The sequence below is a fragment of the Rutilus rutilus genome, assembly GCF_951802725.1.
Source record: "Rutilus rutilus genome assembly, chromosome: 3".
Taxonomy (NCBI): Eukaryota; Metazoa; Chordata; class Actinopteri; order Cypriniformes; family Leuciscidae; genus Rutilus; species Rutilus rutilus.
The window spans coordinates 17,538,596-17,560,174 of record NC_140211.1 but is presented as its reverse complement, the minus strand read 5'-3'; the positions used below and the strand labels follow the sequence as shown (position 1 = coordinate 17,560,174).

Here is a 21,579-nt window from a genome sequence, read left to right as displayed (position 1 = left end):
AAATTTAGAAATGTAAAAATGTAAATCTCTAATACCGGCAGGTAACTGATATTATACCAATATAATGTGCATCCCTAGATCTTATAGAATAATCAGGTTAGAGAATAAGCTTTCAAAAGTTATAAACTGTTGAGAGCCTATAAAATGAAGTTCAAGGGGTACTCCACACAAAAATGTCTAGATGCTGTCCCAGACTTTCTTTCTTCAGATGAACACACATGAAGATTTTTAGGAAAATAATATATATATATAACGAAAGTGGATAATATATATAATGATGCCTATATAATGAAAGTGGATAGTATCCCAAAAGTTGCCGCTTCAAAAACCACACAAAAAACAAACATGATGGTAATCCATACAACCCCAGTTGATGAATTAATGTCTTTTGAAGTGAAATAATAGGCGTGTAAAAAAAAAAAAAAAAAAAAGCACTAATATATATATTTAAAAAAAACTATAAACCATCACTTCCGACCAACTGTCATACGGCTCAACAGAGATAGATTATTTTTCTAAAAATAAGGTTTTTGTAATACTTTTTTTTTTTTTTTTGCATTTTCTTGAACACTTACACAACAAATGTGCATCACATGTCTGTAACAACACATAAAAATAAGGTTTTTAAAGTTATAAACGGGACATAAAAATGGAGTTATACAAGTTAGAAAATGCTGAGAGGCTACAGATTGATGTTAGAGAATGTGGTAACAGAATATCTAAGCTAGAGAATGAGGTTATGAAAGCTTTATGAAAGTTTTTTTTTTTACTGAGACTGTTGGTGAAAAGAATGAAGAGAGAGGAGATTGTGGCTTTATTGAGTGGGAGGAAGGGAGGACAGTATAAATAAATGAGAGAGGAGAAAGAAGATGAAAGAGGGAGGAGTGTGGGACGTACACTCAGCTGTCTGGTAGCTACTAATGCAGTGAGGCCTCAACACACTGGAATGTGCAGGACTCAGCCGACTGGACGTCCAGTCCAGACTCAACAACAACACAGCACCTCATTTACCCCGCACACATAAATCTAGCAATAAAAGGTAAACATTTATCACCAACTGCATGTGAGTGCATCACTAAAATTCTTCAAATGTTTGCGAGTGTGCGCATGTGTTGGTTAGACGCCTCAACTGCGCCTCTGCACACAGCCACAGTGAGGCGCTATCACATGACACTTTGATTTTCCACATGCCTGGAAAAGGGAAAAGCCCCTGTGGTCAGACTGAACGGACCAACACTGACCTGGATACAGCTCAAACATGCATGTCCTGATAACTAGGAGTAATATTGACATCAGAAGATCTGATTCTAGATCAGGCTACTGTGAGTGAGTCGAACAGGGTGTGTCAGTCAATTTTATCTGTCATGGGTGACAAAACTCTCCTGTCTGCCAAACTCTGCTGATGTCAGCTTGCATCACACCAGCTAAAATAAACAACTGACACATAATCAGAGGCTACTGGTGGATTTAGCCACTGCGCAGATGCTCTCACACAGCGAAACACTGCATATCCTGGTCACATCCTCTAGGTGTGATGTTTCAGAAGTCAAAATGTCAGTTTTACAGTGTGATCATGGCAGTTTCAAGGCACGATCATCATATTAGCATAATTTTGAGAGCAAAGAAAGTACATTGAATATTATTGATAGTATAGTGATGTTTGAAGCTCGCACAGTAATCACTTGCAAACCCTTCAAAGTGGCGAATTTGCATGAAATGACTGGATTTTGTCTATAAAAATTCACTAATAAATGGTAAATGTGACCGCATCTTACGTTAGCATATATACTATGCGTGTCAAAATGGCAGTTTCAATATAAAGGTGCAATAACATTCCGGACGAAATTTGGTGGGCAAAAAAACAACAACCATTGTCTCTTGTCAATAGAAAGGTTTGTGCAGGTTTAATGAAGGTATATTTAAAACTTTTTTAAGACCAAGTAAAGAATTTTTAAGCAATAAACTGAAGTGAACACAATAAGTCAATATGTTCTGTAAATGTCTAGTGAGATATCCATTCCTTTTTTATACATTTTACAGAGAAGTAGTTTGAATACCTCTGCTCCCAACCACTAGAATATGGAAATATATTTTACTGTATCTTCTGTTCACACTGCAAGAACAAGTTCTCCCTTAGTATTTTTGTCTTCCAGTTTGTTTTCCAGTGCAAATGTCTAAAGATTCTTAAATTAAGATGCATTTACTGGAGATACAAAATGACATAAAATATGAAGTATTGTTTTCTGTGAAAATTATTTGTTTTATTAATGATTAAAACAAACAAATATCTGCAAATGGGCTCAGAAAAAAACTTAATTCAAAGGGAAGTTTTCATAACTCAATGACATTTGTTCTTGTTTTTCAAGACTTCATCTTACATTTGCATCTCAAGTGAATGCATCTTGGTTTAAATGTGTTTAGATAATTGAATTATAAAATAGTAAGGAAAGATATACATTTTTTACAATGTATGCAACATTTAATGTCATCATGACTTAATATATTTAAGATGTTCTGCTCTGATTTAAGACCTTAATTGGGTAATGGTTAAGACTTTTAAGACCCGCAGAAACCCCGAATAGTGTAGCAATGTATGAAGCTCACACAGAAGTCACTTTCAATCCAAGCAGCCTTCTGTGGGTCAACGCAGCAAATTTGAAAAATCGAACCCGAGGCAGAATCTGCACAGATAATTATTTCGCCCCCACATGAAATTCCTGACCATGTGGATACCAAATGAAATTTCTGAATTTCACCCTTGAAAATTCCCAGAACAACAGTAAACGTGTACAAAACTTAAAGGATAATTCTGGAAGTCTATTTTGTAGTTTGTTTTGGATGAACAAAGAAATGGTGGTGGACAAAGAAATTTTGCCAATGGTTCCTGTCTCGACTTTTTGACTATTTTAGAATGCCCATGACCGCTTTAGAATGGGAGTCTATGGCCATGCACAAACATGTCCTTAAAACAACCCTTAACGTTCGTTTTCAAAACTGTTCAACTCACCGAGTGGTTAGTGGTGTTCGTTGATGATTAAAAACAAATATATCGGCGCAATGTATGATTTCAATCCGTTTATTTTTCTATAGTGGAACTATTTTTTCAGATACCTCACAACCGCGTATAAACTTCCGCTCCATATTTGAGTCTGAAGCGTCTTTTCCGTTCCCGGTAGCGCAGTAATATCAACGAGCAATGAGTCCTCCAACAGAAATCAATGGGATTTTACAAAATGCAAAATAAAACACGACAGAAACTGTATTTCGCTACTCTACTTGTTTTGGAACATCAACGAACACCACTAACCACTCGGTGAGTTGCACAGTTTTGAAAACGAACGTTAAGGGTTGTTTTAAGGAGATGTTTGTGCATGGCCATAGACTCCCATTCTAAAGCGGTCATGGGCAATTCTAAAATAGTCAAAAAGTCGAGACAGGAACCATTGTCAAAATTTCTTTGTCCACCACTATTGTTCATCCAAAACAAACTACAAAATAGACTCAAAGTGTTAAATACCGGAATTATCCTTTAAGTCAGCGAATGTGTATGTCTGTGTCTGCATACCTTCGGACGACGATTTTAAGAATCCTGTAAGAACCTTTGATGAGGATGAGAGCTTCTTGACGGGAGCCGTAGAGAGCAGAGCCATTAATGTTCACCAGTTCATCCCCCACTCTCAACTTCTTACACTGAGCCGCTTTTCCTCCATCTTCTATCTATAAGCAAGAGACAAAAACAGTTTAAGGTTAAATATAATGTTGGGCTTTGTGTCCACACACCACAGAAGAAAAAAAAAAAGACATTTCTGAAGTCCTCTGGAGAAAAAAATGCCATATAGCAACACGTATTCTCTCTCAAAGAGGACATAGAGGTTAAACGCTTAAATCAGAAAAGCCCACACACACTTGACAGAACTTACTTACAGATAAGCACGTTTACCCACCCAGCCATGTCCATTTCACATGTAACCACTTCCTCTTTTAAAAACATGGGGCAGAGAGGTCGGAAGTCAAATATACATACAATGTTGTACTGTATATGCACAGAGTTCACAGCCATTCATCAAACATATGTACAGACACACAATACCAAGTCATTCCATTAGGGAGCCTCCCTACATAAAATAGAACAAAGGGTCAAAGATCAGCTCCAAAAGCCAAGTAAATCCCATACACAAAATATTAGCCCAGTCAAAACATACACAATCACACTTTCACTCAGTCACGCACATGTAAAATCTCAGCTTCTAACATAAATGCACACGCTTCATGTTTGGCGGACACATACATTACAACAGAGTATCATATTCAGTTTTAGGTCTTACATTAAATCCCATTTCTCTTCACACAAATCCATCCATCAAAATACACAGCTAATGCCACAAAGTAGGGCTGCACGATTATGACAAAAATCATAATTGCCGATTATTCCCTTGAAATTGTAATTGCGATTATTAATTACGATTATCACAATTTACATTGAATATATATATATATATATATATATATATATATATATATATATATATATATATATAGGCATATTATTATACATGTTTACTTAAAAATTGTGAACACACACATACACACACTGTCCCCCTTTACTTAACCTAGACATAAATTGTAAGAATATGACTAATAGTAAAGACTACTAAAAAATAAATATTAGGCCTATGCTAAGCTATTAAATATCAGTCCCAAACTGGCTTTTGTTAATACAATGTTGGTATGAGCCACTACAGTCTTTTAAACATATTAAAAAAATAACACAAAGTGAAAATAAAGTGGCATTTTGGGGTTAATATTGAAACGACAGTTACCATGGTGAAAACACAATACTAACAAGAACTGTTAATGAAACATAGAAACTGCTCCTGGTGAATAGAATGAAAATCATACCTGCATGCAAATCCTCCTCAGCTAACACACGACGTACCAGTAACGTGATTTATTGGTATTTTACTTTTATTTCATGACTTACTAATTTACAACGTAACAACGTTGCATGCTCGTAGTTTCCTTTGCACTTTATATACAGTGAAGCGATACACGGCGCGCGCCTCCGCCTTTGCGCGTGCAATTGAAGAGTGTGCGCTACGAGTACAGTATAACGGCTGACAGGACAGGAACGTCCGTTTTTCTGAGGTGAAATACTTTTTATTTCAGAGTATACATATACGTCACTGCCTGGTAGTTCCCATTGTGCTGGGTTTTCTGAAGTAGTTGTGATTCGCCTCTCATAACATAACGCTCTAAACACGCGCACGCAGAGTTTTTTTTTTTTTTTTTTTTCGTAATCGCGGCTTTGAACGATTACGTAATCGTGGCACCCGTAATCGTAATCGCGATTAGAAATTCGATTAATTGTGCAGCCCTACCACAAAGCTTTCAAATTGAAGTCACATTTCTCTTTACAGCAGCTACCGTCATGCTGCGGACCAGGGGTTTCAAACTACAGGCCTGAGGGCCATATTCGGCCCCAGAGATAGTTTCATACACAAGTGTTAACAGTTATTTTTAAATCTAGCTCGCAAATCAATTACATTTTTCTTTGCATATTGGTATTTAGTGCTATCCTGTGTGTAAAAAAAAACAAAAACAGTATATAATATATAACCACATTGAGTATTTCCTTTCTTAAATACAATAAAATATAAAATGGTTAGTAGAAGTTGGCTCTTGAGAATTAGCAGGACTTTTGAGAACTACTGTATAAACTTTACTTGATTGCCATAAAATCTAATTTAGATTACAGAGCGGTTCAAATTTACATCCAAATTGTAAATAAATCACATAGCCAGACATTCTTTTTTAAACAATGGGATTTAATGGAATTAAACACTCCATTATTTTAAGCTGCAACTTAAAATAGTAGTTTAAACAGTAAATGGTGCTTGCAACGACAAAGGTCATGGGTTCAATTCCCAGGGATGTGACTTTGGATAAAAGTGTCTGCCAAATGCATAAATGTAAAACTAAAAATAAAGAAATCATGAGAAAAATCAAGAAATTGTAAAAGCCTACTGCATATGACAAAAGATTGTCTTAAATAGGTTTATATTCAGCATGCAACATCACAAAAACAGGCTATTTTTTTCTTGACTTTGTCTTGAGTATGTTTACCGGTTCTGCTTCAGAGTAAAAAAAAAACATGCTCGGATTCACATGCCACCATTTTGTAACAAGTGAGCCCCGTGTTTCAACAATGAAACCAAATCTTTCTGAAACATGTTCACACACTATACCATTTTTGTAAGACTCATCCAATGCCAACTGTCGGTCTGCATTGTAGAGTAAACAGATGCACATGTGTTGTGTGTGAATGTTCGTATGCGGTGAGCATTGCAGGAATATTTGAGCGTGGTTTTTGGGGAGATCAAAGATAGAACGTGTCCAGAGGGGCATAAAGGGAATATTCATGCAGCCTGAATAAAATGCTCAGTGGGGGACAGTGAGTGTCAGGATGTGGGAAGAGTTCATACTTCACAAAATATTCAGTAAGATTTTTGTCTCATAAGCAGACCCAGACAGAATCTGGAGACGTTTTTGCATTTTCTGTGCTGATCTTGGGTGAAAATCTGCAAAATTTATGTGAAATTAATTTATAAGGGATAAAATAATTAAACCCGGTAGCTGAAAGCATAATCAAATCAGCCAAACATGTTTAATAACCGAACATGCACGGGCAACTTTGTGAATGACGGATGTTTGTGGAAATCTGCGGAGATCATCAAGTCAGATTTCAGGTGGCCAGGCGGTTCACTAGTCAACTCATGTGACCTGAAAGAGCAAAGACTTCAAAAGAGACCAGAGATGGTTTTGGGACACAGTAGAGCAGATGAAGACAGAAATATTGCATCCCCAAGACTAAAAGTTACAGTTAATGACTTTCTGAGTCCAATGTCAGGCCATCTAACAGAGTCTGTTGGGCTAGTTTTTGCAGTGCGTTTAACTCGTTGGCTCTAGCCTTTAAATAACTTTTGGATACACTACAGGATATTCTCTGGTTGTTCTTCACATCCTGAGGAGAAAAGACATAACATCACTCAGAGATGCTGACTGAAGGACTGTCTATCAGTGAATGAGGGCTCTTTCTAATGTATTTGGCTGGTTTAAGATGCAAAATGGCTGGTTGCATGTAATGGAAACATTATTCAGATGTATGGTCACAATTACAGCCTCGCTGAGGACATTGCTCTTTCTTGCTCCATTCTTCCTTCCCATCTGCTCCAAACAGACTGTTTCTACGGATACCACAATCAACATCCGCAAAGCCCTTCAGCCTGGACCACAGGGGCTTCATCTCAATTCTGAGAGGTTGCACGTGTTTGTTTGTACATGCAACACAGATGACACAGGTTGAATAATTATTTTTCCACTTGGTTTTCAACTGACTGAATGAGTGTACCATCTCTGACCTGAATTTATGCAGCAAATCCAATAAACCTTCTGTGCGAGTCTAAATGAAACCGGTGTACAGTATGTTCTCCAGGTGCATTGGTGCAGGAGAGAAGTGATGTAGCCTGACCTTCCATTAGTTAATCAAACTCAAAACAAATACAGCCTTTTTCCACCCTAAAATCCAATCTGCTGCATATACTCCACTGGAAAAAGCCCGGTAACCCTCATAACAGGTATGTTTTATGGCCGGATATGTAACACTATTGCACAAAAAGAACAAATTCACATAGTTGGCAGGCATGCACGAGTGCCCCCTTGGCAATAAAACAAACTCACACGCACCTTCTTACCTCATAAGATTCCAAAGTGCTCAGAACTTCCAAAAAAACTCCCTGTGAGGAAGACCGGGAAACCAAAATAAAATGAGAGGGAATGAAGATAAAAGAGCATTCACCCGCTATCCTCCACTAAATCTGTTTAACGGGTACCCGGGGCCATGATGTAATGGCACTTCAACCGTGCGTGTTCGCTCTCAGATCTTGTTGAATTATTTAGAAAACCTAGAGTGAAGAACTTTTGTCAAACTGTTGGCATCAGCTGGTGCACACACCACATGGACCTCACTGAACCTCCATCCTTCGCTCTCTCTCTCTCCCTTCCTGTATGCCCACCCAGTAGTCTCATTCTCCCACTCTTTCTTTCCTTTCCCTTGAGCTCATGTTCTCCTTAGAGGCTTGATAAAAATAACTGCAACCACACCTATGTTCCATCAGACCTGTGTGTGTGTGTGTGTGTGTGTGTACGAGTGCTTGTTTGGCTTGGGCATGAGCACTGACTTGCTCCCTGGTGATCGTGAAATAAAGTTCACAAAGAGACCTTTATGGAGGGTTGAACAGTCCTACGTGACAAATCCCTTTCGGTCTCCCCATTCCTTTAATCTCCCTCAGGAGTGACCACTCCTTACATGCCATGCGAAGAATAAGATTTTCCGTACCCATTCTTCAAAAGAGACCTGTTGGAAAATATGGCTGAGGAGGTGAATGTTAGGGGGAACTTTCTGTCTGAGACTTTTTTTGTTTATAAAAACACCCAACATGAGTAGTGAGGGCAGAGGCTACAGCAAACAAACGGCACCACTGTGATTCCTTTCCAATCACTCCTTTTCAAGATAAAATACGGTCTGCTTTTTAGCTAGAGGAGGCGAGAAACGCCTTAAATTACAAGAGAAGGACTCGAAAATTATAAGTCCCAGGATGGGAATAGTTTTAATACAATAACGGCTTTGAAAGGCAATTCCTAGTTATGCTGTCAGTGTACCGAAAAATGCATTTCCACTCCCAAGCTCAGAGACCGCAGGAGGGAGGGGTGTCTGTTAGTGTCGGACAGTGATGAAGCAAGCTAGTCTTCACCTCTCCCACTACAATATGTTTGCTAAATTCAGCACAAAGGACATGTGGGCTGACCCAGAACTACACACTGCATACAATCTAGTATTAAATAGGTTAACATTAAAAAAAGACCAAGTTCATATGAGGTCTCTAGTCCTGAGTGAGGGCAAAACTCTGTTATACATAGGTATTGGTCAAGGCACTGACAATTAGTTGCTAAGGTGAGTAGTTAGTTTTCTAGGTTGGTTAGGGGTGGTTACTTACTGGCCAAAGTCAAAATTTCACCCACACATTTTTCCATTTGGCCATCCACCAGGCATATTCAATAGCATGTCCAAAAACAAGTAAACACTGGCGGCTCCAGGATTTTGGGGGGGAGGGTGCTAAGGGGGGCTAAATAGTTCAAAGGGGGTGCTAAGAAAAAAATGTAGTCCATCAATAACTGCAGTACCCTGCATTTTTTACATTGCACTAATTTAATTTTCCATTTTACCTTAAATTATACATTTACAAAGTCACATTGTAAAGTATGCAGTTATTAAGCATGGTATCAATTTCGCTGAACATCTTTATTATTACATTATCAGCCCTTTGAATCAATAGCGGTTTATTGAAACGACTTACAGTCCCGTAGACATGTAGGCGTCTATGTATTTATTATGTCTATGGACAGTTCCACCTACATAATGAGTAAGGTAAATGAAGGCATGCACTTGTGCTTTAAAAAATATTAAAAAAATGGAAAAAGAGTGCAGGGTGTCTTTTAACTTGACATGGTGCAAGAAACTGAAAAGCAGATGAGGTGCAAAAGACACCTGTTTAACGCATTAGCCTGTATGTTAAGATCGAAAACAACATTTGCTCTTTTTCATCACCGCTAGGCTAGGGCGAACAAAGCACATGAATTTATATTAAAATCTATATTATTTGTTGTTTCTAACATGAGTGAATCTTCAAAGAGATAAGGGTAACTACTCACCAATAGCAGATTACAAGAGGACAATACGTTTGTTGTTATCGTCTAAGCTATTCCAAGATGTGTCTGAATTGCGCAATCTTTTGTTCATATTTAATAGCGCTCCATTATGGTCGCTGTTGATGAGCTCAATATGATCTCCATTCGCTAATGCGCGCCATTCCTGAGCGTGCAATTGACTCCTCCTCCATCAAAACATTATTAAACCTTATTTTATTAGTTAGGTTTTTAATAAAATTTTTATTTTTAATGAAAGTGACACTTAGAGTAAAAAAAAAAAACAGGAAAATGATTAGGAAATCCTTGGGGGGACTGTGCCGGCCTAGCACCGCCACTGCAAGTAAAACAAATTTTGCTGTTAAAGTCCAAATAATTTATTCTATATTGTGACGTAGATCCAAGTGAAATGGATTATAAAAATAAAATGAAAAAGGATGGAAACTTGATTCTATCCATTATTTTTTGATTGGATGGAGGCACATCTGGATGCAAGCTTGTAGTGGATTGTAAGAGACAGGCAAGCAGACTAAATGATTGGAGAGGTCCTGCATTCAGATCCAGAATAATAAATTAAATATATATTTTCCCACTATCATACAGAAGCCCACTGCTGCTGGCTATCTCATTAATATATTAACTTGATATAATACATGCAAAAATCCAACATACAAAGAAAATTCTCACACAAAGACTTTTTTGGTTAAATTGTTAAACAATGCAGAAGGTTTACCTGGATCAACACATCAGGGATCAGATCAGTTCTCGAATTCATCACGTTAATCAAAGTATGCGCATGAAAACCAATCTGCAGTAAGTAGAGGGTCTATATGGACCTCGTACCTCTGCAGCAGTGAAGAATGGGCTCCCTGTCTCCCAGTCCCAGCATCAGCCCTGGCGGCATGAGGTCACCCCCTCTATCGCTCTATAAATAACAGGGCGTCGCTCACTGCCCGCCATTATGCCACAGCTGGACAGATGAACGGTCCGACTGAGCTGCCTAGAAACCAGAAGAGTCTTACCAAGCATTGCCTATTCCACAACAGGCAAAGAAACAAGGGTAACACAGGGAACACAGTTGCCCTTTTTATAGAAAACACTTGGACGCTGGCGGCAAAGTGAAATGCAGACAGAGAGAGTGAACGTGTGATAGATAAAAGAGTGCAGAATGGACATATCAAGCTGTATTTTATGACATGATGTTCCATAAAATTGGAATAAGTATTTTATTTTGACTGACACTAATCTGGGAGGGTTAAGTCTTTGAATAAACGTATTTTTAAGGGAACTTGTCATAACATTTTTCACAAGACCTACAATATATGTTTGGACACATTTTTCAGCCGTAATTCACAACTTTTCCCAGCGGGACCTTTCGCAGAGGAGGTTTGTCCAAGAACACTACTCTAAAACAAGTGCTGATTTATCAATGCCTGTAATGGTTTCCCCAGTCAGAAAACCACGAACAGAGAGCAGCCAGAGGTTCGCAGAACAGAAACAGTCCCAGAGTATAAGGGTGACCTGTGATATGATTTATATGATCTATATGATTTATTACTATATATCCTGAGCCAAAACATCACATACAAACTCCTTCAACAGCTGATTTGAAACAATGTCTCTGATCCCACTGGGAAAGGATGCACTGCATACGCACACTTGAAATGTGGCCATGGAAAAATGGAAAGAGAGGTGTGGGATAATGAGGAAGTGTGTGAGACGAAGACATCCAAGGCAGATCTAGGAAGTGTGGTAAACATGGGTTTTGGCTCTCTTTCTCTCTGAGGTTATCCTGACGGAAAAACAACAGACATCACAGCAGCTGGAGCGAAGAAAGAGTTGAAAATAAGTCACATGTATGTGGGAATGCATACGCACCAAAAAAAAGAAAAAAGAAAAGGGTACAGCCATTGAAGAGGACAGAGAAAGGACTATATTCCTACTAAAGTTTGACTTATAAAAGTTACATTTTAAATGTCTAGACTGAGCCAAATGGAAATTATGTGTACGCAAGTTAAGAATTAGACAATGCAATTTCCAATAAAATGGAATACTGGAATAGACACTTTTCCTGAGCTATTATAGCATGAAGTGAAATTTAAGACCTCAGGCAAACTAAAACCAAAGTATTTATCATTAGGCCTATTTCCTTGCCTGAAACATAATAATGTTACCAACTGGCTCACTTCAGAGCAATTTGTTCCCCTGGCAAGTGTTTATACGTATTCAATGTAAAAATGAATACCAAATGCCAAAAGCTAGGGGGAATGCAATTCAGAACATCCATTCAAAAAACACAAACATGCCCTGACGTACACACAGTATACACACACAGTCAGCTATCCCAGGCTTTGCTTTCATTCCAGAGCAATCAAAAGCAGAGTCAGTGGGTCACTCTGGAAACCCCATAGTGCCCAGAACCCGCCATTGGCCTCCTCAAGATGAGGCCTAACAGCTGCCATTCCCACCCAAATCCTCTTCAGGAAACTTCCCCATCTCATTCCAGGAAACTTAAACTCTTTTGCCTTGGTGTGATTCCTTATGTCTTCACACATTTTCACAGATTCTGCAAGGGCCATGTAAACATACACGCGTATATGCCATGGGAACTTTCTAGGTCATTTTGCTGGACATCCGCTTTGACTAGCGCAATATCTTCTCATTTGAGCTACACAACAGGGATTGATGAGAAGTTGTATTCAAAGCTCTGTAACTCTGTGGTCAGTGAATGCATTCAAGCACCCAAGCTTGCCTTGCGCCGCAGTCTTCTGCTGCTCATAAAAAAGAGAAGAATGAGTTTGCGAGCCCTGAGTAACCCCCTCCTCTGCAGCACTGCCTTTGTCTACTGTTGGACAAGGATTTTAGCCTCCACTCAACAACACAACCCGACTGACTGACTGGCTGACTGACATATGTATTATCCCTACTGAAGTTTCCTTTATCTATCCCTCCACACACACAAACTCGGTTTATCTGGAGCTAAGAAAACACCTCAGCACTACAGCAAAGCAGAAACAAAGCTCCCCTACTAAGAACAAAGGGCTTATCAGAACGTTTTCCTTCAGTATCTGAGGTCACCGGTGCAGGCTGGGACACATCTGTCCTTGAGCTGGCCTGATCTCATAAATGGGGAGGAGATGGGAGTGAAGGATCCGGACCGCAGGAAGGGAGATTTCGCTCCAAGTAAGAGTTAAGACCTTGGAATACAGGCAAACCTGGAAAAGTGACATACTTGGATGGATTCAAGGTCAGAGTGGGTGAGAATATTGTTGCTGGCTTTTAGCTCCTTCATTTATGAGGATAGACAGAAGAGTGGGGGTGGAAGGAGAAAGAGAGAGAGGCTGAGAGAGAAAAGGTGGGTGAGACAGCGTGAGTGAGAGGGTGACAAAGGCTTCATTCAGGGCTCAGGCTGGGGGAAAATGAGAGAACGCTACCTCAGTGTGTTGAACTATGGCTGCGGCCCGACTGAGTCTAAAGTTCCATTGTGCTCTGGGACTTTTAAAGGTGTGACACAGAGCCATGGGTCACCACTGCAACTGAATCAACAGCCAGTGACCTATATTCACAGGAGAGGCTTTTTGGTGAACAAATTCCATACCAAAGAAATGTAGTGGCCAACAAATAACAATTAAGAAGAAGTGCAAATAATTAAAAGCAGAGAGAAATACATCAAGAATCATTTAGTCCATCACACACAAGATTTACAGGGCATGTTTTGTTTCAAGGAGGCTCGTGAGGAAGAAATGCCTTTCTGTGGAGAATTGCTTTATCACATTCCTCAATTTGTTTGCCTTCACAGTCTTAACCGCCAAATGCTGTTTGCACTTCCTTCTCAAAGCATTTAAAACAGCACAACAACACCTAATTCGAACATCAATGCAAAGATCAGCTCACTAACCTAGCCGCACGATTACGATTACAACGGTCATAGTTTAAAAATGTCCTCATTAAAAATGTCCTAGCTAAACAAATTACACACCAAACATGAAAATAACTACAATTAGTGTTTCCAAGAAACGATTTAAAAGGATAGGTCACCCAAAAATGGAAAAGTCTGAAAAATCATTTAGTTACCCTCATTTTGTTCCAAATGATTTCTTGTAGCTCTTAAGTTTCATTTGAGTTCACACACATTCAAATATGACATGTTCCAAACAGTTATGAGAGAACAATAACCAAATGCGGCTTGGCATCCCTGACAAACCTGGCACAGTGTGTCTGGAAACATCATATTTGAATGAACATGAAGGCAAATATTATATTACAATAATACTGAAAATTGAACATTAAATAATTTACATTAAAATTAGCATGGCTTAGCATGACTTGGAATATAGTGCACAAGTTTTTATGGTGCTTTTTAAAATATTTTTGGAGCTCTCCCCCTCAGTCCCCATTCACATTAATTGTACGTAAAACAGTGTTGTTATTGTTAACTTTGGGGATTTTTGAGATACCGACTACAGATTTCTTGTAATCATAATCAGCCGATACCGATATGTAAGAACTGTTAGATGTCACTTTTATCCCCTTACACCCTGAAGGCATTTTTAACGATTTCATGTGACATACTTAAAAGTAACGGCTAACTTTTAGTAACTCTACAAAACTCAAGTCTCATTTGATAGAAAACCCTTACATTTTTTAAGAAAATCTATTTTTATCATGTTTGGGAGTACTTGTGTTACAACACTGCTAAGAAAAATGACAATATAAATAATGCTAAACACTGCATTAGGTGAGTAAAAGATAAAATGATTAAAATTTTTGGTTAAACTACACCTTTAAAACTGTAATAGTTTTCATAAAAGGTCCTACAAATCGTTACTATAAACAGTGTTTCCAAAAAGTCTTACTAATAAAACTTACTATAATCACATTGGCTGACTAACTGAACACAGGCACATGAGCACATATCAAAACCGAATTAGACCACATTAATTGGCATTCATTTACTGGAAACCCAACACTCACCCAGAGTCAGTATTAACGCACCACTAATCACATACATGACACCCAGATCAACAAACTGCCTTTATTGTTCAGTTACTTGATCACATTCTTAAATCAGTACAGCTTATGCGACTCACTTAAAAATCCATTTTTAAGACGATCAGGACAACATATATCACCACTGGTGGACATTTCCACAAACATCCCAAAGTGATCAATCATGCTTTAGACGTGCACTGGGAAAACCTCCACCTTTTGATGCACGTCCAGAAACAGCAGTGTGCGTGCTCTCATAACAAGGTCTCTCTCCTCGAGAGGTGAGAAGCCATGTTTGAAGTGCAGCCAAGAAGAAGCCTCCTGACGGGCAGATATTGTCTTTGTTTTAACAAAGTTCAACGAGAGGCAAATTAAAGGAACATCAAACCACTTGCCAGTACACTTGGCAAAAAATTACTTTGGTGAGTTGTAATTGGAGCAATGAAAGTGTGCATGTGCGCAAATATTGGAGGTATGATCCGTAATCCGATTATGCACAAATCTGTTAGTCTGACATGCTCAACGTCACCCCGTTGCTCTGAGATTGCTCTATTATAGCCTTAATTGCACATTGTGAGCGTATAGCAGACCTCGTTTCCGAAAAAGACAATGGTGGATGTCAGAGAGTCAGCAACCTTTGGACCAAAGATAACTTGGATTGATCCATCACTGTCATAGCAGACAGGAGAGGGTGCATGGTGAGGAGGGGCATCATGATGGCTCAATTTGGGACCTGTCATTCCTCAGTTTCCTGCCGTTTATGAATAGGGCCATAGTGAGTCTTTTGACGTTGTAATGTGTGTGAAGTGACCTTGTCCCCTCAGCTAACCTCCTCCACACACAAACACACACAAATCCCCCTCCCCCAGACTCACCTCCCTGGGAGCAAAGAGGACTTTGGAGTGGTTTTGACGGCTGGTTGAGCCCAAATGTTGGATACGAGGTTGGCCAACAAGCTTTTGGTGGAGCGTTTGATGTGGTCAGGTCCCCTGCAGAACACAGATGAACTTTGAAAACTGACTCCCTGATTATCATTTACCATGTGTCTTCACGTTAAATCTTGAAAGGACCACAAACCACTTAAACGGTAAGTTTTTAATTATACCAAATTAGGAAAGACATAATCATCTCCATACTCGTGATATCAATTTACATCAATTCCCATAATCGATCATTGTTTAAATGAATGATCAATTCATCGTTAACCAACCTCTTAAATCCAAAGCGGGGGATGCTACAAAGACGTTATCCCATTACTTATCAGCCACTTGCTTAACCAACACAAAAATACATGTAATTTTAAAGCTAAGAAGCTTGGCTTTGCAGTGAATATAGGGAATATGACCATCACTTGCCAAGTGCTTTTAAATTTGCTCTATTTTCATAGCATGAAAAAATAACCGCTTTACATGAAACTGTGATCTGTAAAATCATTAAACATAACAGGTAGACTCCTGTCATATATCATTGAAAAGGTCTCAACTAGCAGAATAACAACAACAAGAATATTCGTTTCAAGTATTTGTATTAAAAACGTGCCACAAACACACATGTAAACACAGTATACATATGATGCCAGAATGGATTGCAAAAAATTTATTTTTTTAGGGATGCACTGATATAAAATTTTAAATTATTATTATTATTATTCTTTTTCAATAATTATCTTCCTATTATGTTTGATATATCCAATAAATATATCCAAAATTAAATGATTAAAATGAATTACAATAAAAAACAAAACAACCAATAAATAATTATATTCATAATTATGGTTGATATATCCAATAAATGGTGATTTTAAAATTTTATACAACTGTTTAAAAAAATTAAATGATTAAAATGTATTACAACAAAACACTAAAAACAACCAACCATTCTAAGTTTTTAAAGTGTATTAAAAAAAAAAAACTAAATTAATTAAATTAAACAGTGTTATAAAATTATTTGTTTTGTTTATTTAGACTAACTTTAAGTGAGTTAGTATTAGATGATGGATAATATTTACAAAAAAAAAAAAAAAAACTAAAATGCTCAAATATGGCAACCTGTATACATCAAACGTCCGATAACCAATATAATGTGCATCCCTATAATATTTTTTGTTACATTCTACACATGAGTACTACTACACTCATACTTTGAGAATATTACAGCCTCCATTTAGGCAGATTTACATTTAAAGCATATTTAATTATTTCTACTTGACCAAAATCCCAAAAAGCTAAGAATATTGCAATTATTATACAATTCCAATATTATCATATCACGATGCAGAAATCGTTAGACAAAGGCTTGTTGCCGAATTGCCGTTAAAATAAGCTTTTAACTGAATGTGCAGTTATAATTTTCATTATGCAGATATCATTATAACATCATTTCTCCAGGTCCCTACTTCACAACCATTCATTCAGAGAACAAACACACATGCCTCACTGATTAGAAGTCCTGTCACTCCCAGCTCGGTTAAGAGACCATGTGGAAACACTGGTGAGTGTTTGTGGTGGAGGGGCTCAGGCAATAAGACCCCAATATCTCTCCCACCATCAAAGCCTCGCTGCCCAAGGCAAAGGCAACGGGAGCCAAGCACACATTCCTGTCACATATCAGATCCTTCCCACACCCATAACCAGCTGCGGACTTCACCACAATCAACACATCGTTCAAAACAAACAGACTTCTATCAAATCATTAAAGAAACAATATATTTACTCTATTAAATCCAATTGCAAAAACAGTGGGAAAAGGAAGCATTACCTCTCAGGATTGATGCGTTTCACACAGCAATCCAAAACTGATATGATTTAACTTTGGGAAGTTATCCAGAAAACAGAAGTATGGCGTTACTGAATAACAGAAATGGGGAAGTAATCCTACTTTAAACAAAGAGATCACTTTAAACAGAGGGATGATAAAAATGGAAGTAGAAGTGGAAAAAATGGCTCCATCCGCAACAGTCAAGTTCACGAGTTCACACTTACATATAATGAAGGGGTAAAGTTTAATGCGTATTTGGCGTGCTGTCCGGAGGGAGGGCTCCGAGCTCGGAGTTCGGCCCGAACCCAGAGTACTCCCCCCGTATGTAAGTGTTTAGGACTAGAAGCGTGGAGAAGGGGTGGTGGAGGGATGCTGCAAACTGTCAATGGAATGAGGTGAGACTGCGGAGTATATATACACCTCTTACCATTGATTGCTGAGTGCTCTCCACTTGTGTTAATTATCTGAACGTGTTCCTCCCGAACCTTGTTAATAAAACATCATTTCTGGAAGTAAAATCCCATTCATTTTCATAATAGAGCAAATGATTTTTTAGCAATAAATGCATAAACGATTCTAGACAGACCTACCATGGCCTTCAAGATTGTTAACAGTGTCTCTGTGTGATTTAAATTTCATTTTTTTAATATTACACTACTCACTACGCAACAGTTTAAATATATTGTATTTTATACTTGTCTAAAAATAATTGTACAATATAACTTGACTATAACATAATTTTTTTTTTTTTTTTTTGGATTACATCATTAGCTGTGTTTCATGGGATGAGTAGTTCATTCCTCATCAAATTATTTAAAATAAAAGAACACATGGCCTTTTTGCTTTTTTCCTGTTATTTTTTGGCTTTGAATCCAAGTTTGTAATGTTGTGTTTCATCTCTAAGCTGTTTGGTCTGGTGCATGGGTTAAAATATGCCTATGGAGAGAATAAATATACTTATAAAATAAAATAGAATACTTCCGGAACTAACGCTGTTGGACCCACATAAAAAAAAAAAAAGCGGTGGTAAGTGTTCTGCTCTACTGCAAGTTCAAACTGCCAGCAAACTTAAAACATAAACATTCTGACCCAGTAAAACATTTCCATCTCTCGGTCCAAAATTTTCTTTCTTTCACCTCAAAACTCCAGCGCCTGAGAATAAGTTCCACTGACCGATTAGGAGTGGGAAGAGAGGGATGATTGGAGTGCCATGTGGTCTACATAAACTTCACAGCAGAAAAAGAGAAATGCAAGGAAATGCGCAATGTTTCCATCTCTACTTTAATAGGAGAACAAAAAGGACAGGGAATGTGAGGGAGGGATGATTAACAAAGTGGTGAGGCGGGGAAAAGCAGCAACAAGGTTTTTATACATAAATCAGCCTGTTCTTCATGGTCATTCAATGCCAATTTCAATGCAAACGCCTTTGAGGATTTGGGGGGATTTGCACAGGCACAAATGTGGAAAATAATCAAGCATTCTTTGTAAACAAATGGTTTACATGCATTTTTCACCACGATTTTGAAAATCACAAGTCTGGCAATGTTTTGTCACGCAGGGGACAAGTTGCTTTGAAACCCTAAAGATGTTCAGCTCAAAGTGTTACAATGGGATTCAAGACCAAGTTTGTTACTATTAAATTCTTTTTCATTTTTAACTTTCAGACTTTTATGTAGCCTAGAGATGACTAGTATATCCAGCCACTGTTTGTTGTTGATAAATCTTGATACCGTTGTATCTTCTTGCTGCTGGCTGAGGTCACGATGACCCATCAATGGGATTTTAATTTGAGCACATGTTGAACACCTGGGGGGTGTATTGGGTCTGGCCTTGGGCGCCAGGTCCTTATGTTTGCTCTTTGAGATAAATGTCTACTGAGACCACTGGGGGGGGGTTCAAAATAATGCCCCCAGGGCCCAAAGATGGTAGATAGGATCAGAGGGCAAGAGATTCCATGAGAAAAAAAAGACATGCAAACATGCAGGTTGTGCTTAGCCTCCAAATCAGATGGAAAAACGATCAGTGTGAGTGGCAGCGACTGGAGCCATGTGCCCCAGAAGACTCCAACACTGACAAAGCCTCTGTATATCATCTTTATGATGACATCCAAATAAAGTCCTCACAATCGAGTGATGCAGGTAGACACAGATGCGTGTACAGAATCAGACGCAGGGACTGTGTGTCGAACAAAGCATGTGTTTCAGGTTAAGCAGTTAACAAGTCCAGCCAGTGAATATGAGGTTATGAGAATTGGCCATGATCCAACCCCCAGTAAACCAAGAGTTGACACTTACCGAGAACTAACCAGCCTGCTAAAAAAAAAAACTCAAAAGAAATGACTCAATATTACAAGAAAACAACACCGACACCTAAGAAACATATCGGAAATGCATGAATATGTCTTTTAAAGGTAGGGTAGGCAGTTTTTTTCATGTATAAACACTTTTTTGTTATACTGGTTAAAACTCTCTTCGCATCCTGATAGCAATCAATAGCAGAAACGGTTCTGTTTCTGTGGAAGACTCAGGACCAAAAAATGTTCGATGGCAGGTACAATATCTGCCTGTGAACAAATGTATTTCCATACCTCCGCACACCCTGCTCGCGCAGAGATCACATGTCATTAGCACGTTCCATAAAGCTGTAAGTTGTAAACAGACGGTCACCGCAAACAAACAGCAGCCGCCTTTTAACGTTCCTCCTGAACCAAAACAACAAGCTTATGCTGCGTTCACGCCATGTCATAACCGTAATTACGAGATGGCATTTAGGATTTATGCATTTCTATGTCAACACTATCAACGCTGATATTAATAAAGAGTTTCTGTGAGTTGTTTACGTTCATTATTACATGCTTTGAGACATGAGGTAATTTAACGCCGTCTCTCGTCTCGTGACTCTTTGTGCGTTCATGTGTTTTGAAGGAGGCGTGGCTTTGGAGACGCTCTGAAGGGATGATGGGATCTCATGCTTTCAAAGCTAGCTTGCTATTGCTAGCCTCTCTGAAATTGCCTACCCTACCTTTAACAACTCACTTTCAGAATGGCAGAGGCAAACACTGAATCAATCAAATCTCAGAATCATTAAGACAATGTTCATCTTGAATGCATTTTGATCCAGCTGGTGATTCATTGAGAAACAATGATCAAATGACATGATGTACATGTCAAAAGCCTGTGAGCGATAAAAGATACAATATTAAAGCACTTAAAATTAAACACAGCAGAGCTAAGAAAAGACATTTTACCAACTACACAGCCAAACCGACTTCAACGCTGAACGCACATTACAAGTTGTCGAGATGTTTTGAGCACCAGAATAAACAACTGTAAACTCATTCTAAGACATGCTGAAAACTAAGGCACAAATCAAATAAATTTCTTCCCTCTGTCAGACAAAAAAATACCAGCCTCCCCCTCATGACCCCCACCCCCCTTCTCCCCGCTGACTCAGGGGGCAGAGTCTGGGAATGTGATCTCTGGGGGTCTTGTCCCCCCAAAACATCTTCATTTAAGAAAAATAAATCAACACTTTTTGGTCAAATGCCGTTGGAGAGGAAATGGGGGTGGAAGGAGAAGGAATAAAACATGGTTCCCTTACCTCCCTGTGAGGAAAAAAACACTACTTTTCTCTAGTTATAAGAAATGTAGTCACAGTGAGTTCAATTAAAAAGCATTAACTTAACTGAGTATCTTTATATTTTTGGATAAAGTCGCTTTTTTCAATTGCTATTACACGACAATACATATGAAAAGTGTATTTTAGCTCATTTTTTATTATTACTGATCATTTTGTTAAAAAAAAACATTAATCGAACATAACTAATTTCCTATAATCTGCCTCAGGCTCATACATATAAAGGGTTTTATCTAGTACCACATTCCAGTTGGTTTTACACACTAAAGATGAAGTAAATGAGCTGATGACAAAGCAGAAAGGATTTCTAAAACTGATCATTACTGTTACAGCCTGATTTGTATAATCCCATAGGCTATCCCTTTCCTAACAAAAAGGACAGCTGCAGTTTTTGAAAAAAACATAAATGAAAACATATAATACAAAAATATACAC

At 38.3% G+C, this 21,579-nt stretch overlaps 1 protein-coding gene across 2 annotated transcripts in view; it reads right to left on the bottom strand.

Moving 5' to 3' along the window:
• shroom4 (shroom family member 4) overlaps positions 1–21,579 on the bottom strand; it is a 49,853-nt gene that overhangs the window by 27,323 nt on the left and 951 nt on the right. For both annotated transcript variants that reach the window (XM_084404669.1, XM_084404668.1), the window contains exon 2: positions 3,566–3,717. In XM_084404669.1, coding sequence (XP_084260795.1) covers positions 3,566–3,717 — 152 coding nt within the window. The remainder of the gene's footprint in view (positions 1–3,565; positions 3,718–21,579) is intronic.